The 5,645-nt window shown below is 48.6% G+C and overlaps 1 protein-coding gene across 1 annotated transcript in view; it reads right to left on the bottom strand.

Annotated features, from left to right (window-relative positions):
• sox5 (SRY-box transcription factor 5) overlaps positions 1 to 5,645 on the bottom strand; it is a 144,130-nt gene that overhangs the window by 4,800 nt on the left and 133,685 nt on the right. The window contains 2 exon segments of the mRNA XM_070438510.1: positions 1,555 to 1,728; positions 1,884 to 1,992. Of these exon segments, the coding sequence (XP_070294611.1) occupies positions 1,555 to 1,728; positions 1,884 to 1,992 (283 nt within the window).

The raw sequence follows: 5,645 nt of genomic DNA on the forward strand, positions 1-5,645 counted from the left end.
CACACACACACACACTGTTCCCACCGTTCTCCACAAGAAGCGTATTTGTGGAACTAGCGCTTAATGACTAGCTCTGGAGAGAGAACGGAGAGCTTCAACGACATTGATATAATTCATTATGCATTAAAAAAGCACTCCAGTCGTGACATTCTCCCCAGACCTCTGGGATTGTGTTTGACATTTTAAAGAGCTCCTAAACGTTTTATACACTGGGAAATCTGGTTTTATAAGGGCCCGCTCTCGAATGTTAACAGAAGGAGTTTTCTATTCCAGCAGGAAGGAAGGGAAGGAGTGTGCTAGCTGAGCAGGCCAGCACAGACAGCTTTTACCCATTAACAGACAGTAAGTAACAGAGTGTAAATTCAGCCCAGATACACACACACCACACACACACACACCACACCACACACACTGGGCCAGAGCATGATAGACACACAGGCACGCTTATTACACTGCAGCCAGATATACTGTAAAGAGCCAGATTGGAGAAGATGTGTTTTTGGTGGTTTAGAATTTGGTAGGCCTTCTGCAAAGAGGCTGTGAACATATTGGACGTTTGTATTTAAATAACATTGCGTGCGCGCTTGCTGTGTGTCCCGCACGCCGGTGTGTGCGGTGTGTGTGGTCTGCTTGGCGCCATTGTTGTAGGTGGTGTGTGTTCAGCTTGCGCGCTTAGTGTGTGTGTTATAAAGTTAAAAGCAGAAATGAGGTACTCATTTTGAACTCTGATGAGATGACACAGTGAACGAGGACAACACTTAACCTGCTTTCAACTCTCTTTCCCTCTCTCTCTCTCTCCTCGCTCTCTCTCTCTTTCTCTCCTCTCTCTCTCTCTCTCTCTCTCTCTCTCTCTCTCTCTCTCTCTCTGCTCTCTCTCTCTCTCTCTCTCTCTCTCTCTCTCTCTCTCTCTCTCTCTCTTTCTCTCCCTCTCTCTCTCTCTCTCCCTCCCTCGCTCTTCTCTCTCTTCCCTCCTCTCTCCCTCGCTCTCTTCTCTCTCTCTCCCACCCTCCCTCTCTCTCCAGGTGGACAAAAGATGCTGTCAATCAGAGTGCTGCTGTCACAAAGAGAGACAGAGGTACGGTGTGCGATAGGGGCCACACAGAGCACAGTGACAATGACTGAGTACGGATGTGGTGTGGCTAGGGAGGAAGGGAGTAGAGACGCACACACAAACACACACAAGAAAGCAGGCAGGCAAGCATGCATACACACATGTACATAACTAAGTACATGGAGATGTAATTTCCATAGAGAGGAGTTGAGGGGAAGAGGGCAGACAGATCATGTATTCTTCTACACCTGAGGAACGCAGAGAGAGAGAGAGAGAGAGAGAGCGAGAGAGAGAGAGAGCGCTGCCTGGCTGCAACACAAGGGATCAGCTCAATCAGGTTAACGCGCATTCTCACGCCTCTCTCCCTCTCTCTCCCCCTGTCCTCCATCTTCCACTCTCTCTCTATTCTTCCTTAAAAGGCAGGCAGGCAGGCACACTCCTTCCCTCCCCTCTCACACCCCTCTCTCCCTCCTCTACCCGTCTGGAGGGGGTCTTAGTCTTACCGAGGATTTTGCTGATGTTGGAGTTGTGCATGTCGGGGAAAGCCTGGAGAATCTTCCTCCTCTCATCCTTTGCCCAGACCATGAAAGCATTCATGGGTCGTTTAATGTGCGGTTCGCTGTTGCCTCGGCCCCGGGCCTCACGGAACATCCTGGAATCAGACACACTGGGGCTGCCTGTGGGAGGGAGGGGGAGAGAGTGGATGTAAACACATACATTAACACAATCCAACACACTTCTTCATATATGCATACAGTCTTAGAAACACACACACACACACTGTTTAAGACAAAGCACAAACGCATGTTTGTGCACACACACAAACACATACCATCTGAGTCTCCACTCATGGTGAAGTCCATCATGGCGTGGTTGAACTTCTCTCTGTCCTCTGACTGCTGCTTCAGCTGGTGGCTCAGACTCTCCAGAGCTGCCTTGTCCTGGAGAGGAGAGAGACACACAGTCAGTCCATCAGTCAGTCAACATGGACACCGATCAATCAATTATCTAGAGACAATCAATCAATCTTTAGACACATTAGACTGCCTTGTTTTCAGGGGAGAGAGAGACACAGGCGTTAGTCCAACAACATTTTAGGTTGACATATCAGTCAATAACCAGGCTATAAAGCTATTGATTAACACGTGTAGATACTGTATGTTGCATGTGTGCCAGAGGGTGTGTGTACCTGTGTTGTTAGGCTTGCTTAGTGGGGGCAGAGGGCATAGTTAGTTGGCACTAAAGCATTGTGCTCTGGTCTTCAAACAGCCTGTCTATGTGGCAGGGTGGAGATAAGAGGGGCAGAGGGCAAGACTGGCACTAAAACAGGTAACAGCTGATGTCATTATGGGAATGACATTGAGATTGTGTTTGTGTCCATCTGCTATGATTGGATGTGTGTGTGTGTGTGTGTGTGTGTGTGAGTATGACTGTGTATGTTATATCTCAGCAGCCACCTGCATGGTTATGCTGGATGTCTATCTCCCCCTCTCTCTGAGGCCCTTGGGGTCCATCCATTAGAGAGAGAGGCGCTCCACACACACACACACACACACACACACACACACACACACACACACACACACACACGAGAGAGGAGCCGAGGAGGAGAGAGAGAGAGAGAGAGGGAGAAAGAGAAGAGGAGAGAGAGAGAGAGATGAAGAGAGGAGAAGGAGATTGAGAGATAGGGAGCGAGAGAGAGGAGAGAGAGAGAGAGAGAATGAGAGGAAGAGAGAGAGAGGAAGGAGAGAAGAGAGAGAGAGAGAGAGAGAGAGAGAGGAGGAGAGAGAGAAAGAGGCAGAGAGAGAGAGAGAGGAAGAGAGTTTGAAAAAGCAGGTTTTTAAGTGTTGTCCTCGTTCCTGTGCTCATCTCATCTAGAGTTCAAAATGAGTACCTCACTCTGTCGCTTTACTATAAAATAACAAGTGACACCACCACGCAGCAGCCACACAGCCACACAGCTGCGACGACCACAAGCAAGCGTACTATATGTATTTAAATAACCAAAGTCCAATATGTTCCACCAGCCTCTTTTGCAGAAGGCCTACCCAATTCTAAACCCACCAAAACACATCTTCTCAATCTGGCTCTTTACAGTATTATCTGGCTGCAGTGAGTATAGCGTGCCTTGTGTCTATCTCGATTGCATCTGGCCCCATGGTTAGTGGTGTGTGTGGATGTGTGGTGTGTGTGTTCTGGGCTGAATTACACTCTGCTTACTGTCTGTATGTTAATGGGTAAAACGCTGTCTGTGCTGGCCTGCGTTCAGCTAGCACCACTCCTTCCCTTCCTTCCCTGCTTGGAATAGAAAACTCCTTCTGTTAACATTCGAGAGCGGCCCATAAAAACCAGATTTCCCAGTGTATAAAACGTTTAGGAGCTCTTTAAATGTCACCTCAAGGTGGAAATGTCACAGGACTGGAGAGGCTTGTTTTAATGCATAATTGAAAAATTAAATATCATCGTGTTGAAGCTCTCCGTTCTCTCTCCAGAGCTAAGTCATTTAAGCCTAGTTCCCACAATACCCTTCTTGTGAGAACGGTGGAACAGTGTGTGTGTCGTGTTGTGTCGTGTGTGTGTGTGGATTTGTAGGCGTCTCTCTCTCCCACCTTAGACGATTCGTGTGTCTTTCTGGGGACGCGTCCCGCCCTCTGTCTCAGGTAGCAGCTGCGAGCTACTACACATACAGCATGTTCAGGCAACCAGAGATAAGGACAGGACAAAAATGCTGTTCAATCAGAGTGCTGCTGTCTACCAAAGAGAGGACAGGAGCGTACGGTGTGCGATAGGGCCACACAGAGCCAGTAGACAATGACTGAGTACGATGTGGTGTGTAGGGGAAGAGAGGAGACGCACGACAAATAACACACACAAGAACAGGCAGGCAAGCATGCATACACCACAATGTTACATTAACAAGTACATGGACGATGTAATTTCCATAGAGAGGAGTTTGAGGAGGGAAGAGTGCAGACAGATCATGTATTCTTCTCACCTTGAGGAACCAAGAGGGGGGAGAGAAGACGGAAAGAGAGAGGAGGAGAAAGAGATGAGAGAAGACGACAAGAGAGAGAGAGAGCTGAGAGAGAGAGAGAGCAGAAAGAAGCGCCGGCTGCAACACAAGGGATCAGCTCAATCAGGTATAACACGATTCTCACGCACTCTCTTCCTCTCTCTCCCCCATTCTCATACTTCCACTCTCTCTCTATTCTTCTTGGAACAGAGGCAGGCACACTCCTTCTCCCCTTCACACACCCCTCTCTCCCTGCCTCTCCCCGCTGGAGGGGGTCTTAGTCTTACCGATGATTTGCTGATAGTTGGAGTTGGTGCATGTTACGGGGAAAAGCCTGGAAATCTTCCTCCTCTCATCTTTCCCAGGACCATGAAAGCATTCATGGGTCGTTTAATGTGCGGTTCGCTGTTGCCTCGGCACCCCGCTGGGCCTCACGGAACATCCTGGAATCAGACCACCACTGGGGCTGCCTGTGGAGGGAGGGGAGAGAGTGGATGTAAACCAATACATTAACACAATCCAACACACCTCTTCATAATTATGCATAAGTCTTCGCAGCACACACACCCACACACCCCACCCCCCCACAAACACACACAACACCACCAACACACACTGAACAACAACACAACTTACAGACAAAAGCCAACACAAAACACACAACGCAATGTTTGTGCACACACAGCCAAACAACTACATCTGAGTCTCCACTCATGGTGAAGTCCATCATTCGGCCGTGTCTGAACTTCTCTCTGTCCTCTGAACTGCTGCTTCAGCTGTGGCTCAGACTCTCCAGAAGCTGCCTTGTCCTGAGAGAGAGAAGACACACAGTCAGTCCACAGTCAGGTCAACATGGACACCGAATCAATCAATTATCTAAGAACAATCAAATCAATCTTTAGACACATTAGACTGCCTTGTTTTCAGGGATGGGAGAGAACAGAGCGTTAGTCCAACAACATTTAGTTGACATAGTCAGTCAATAATACCAGGCTATAAAGCTATGTATTAACACTGTAGATACTGTATGTATGCATGTGTGCCAGAGGGTGTGTACCTGTGTTGTTAGGCTTCTTAGTGGGCAGAGGCATAGTTAGTTTGGCACTAAAGCATTGTGCTCTGGTCTTCCAAAACCTGTCTATGTGCAGGGTGGAGAAAGAGGGGCAGAGAGGCAAGACTGGCATAAACAGTAACAGCTGAGTTCATTATGGAATGACATGAGATTGTGTTTGTGTCCATCTGCTATGATTGGATGTGTTTGAGTTGACTGTGTGTGTTATAATCCCAGCAGCCACACTGCATGCTGGATGTCTCCTCCCCCTCTCTCTGAGGCCCTTGGGGTCCATCCATTAGAAGAGAGGGCGCTCCACACACACACACACACACACACACACACACACACACACAACACACACACACAACACACACACACACACACACACACCCACACACACACACACACACACACACACACACACACACACACACACACACCACACACAGCACACCACTACACACACACACTCCCCCCCCCCTCCCCCGCATACACACCACACACTCTTCCACAAACCCAGAGTACTG

Source organism: Salvelinus sp. IW2-2015, unplaced genomic scaffold (genome assembly GCF_002910315.2).
Source record: "Salvelinus sp. IW2-2015 unplaced genomic scaffold, ASM291031v2 Un_scaffold987, whole genome shotgun sequence".
Classification (NCBI taxonomy): Eukaryota; Metazoa; Chordata; class Actinopteri; order Salmoniformes; family Salmonidae; genus Salvelinus; species Salvelinus sp. IW2-2015.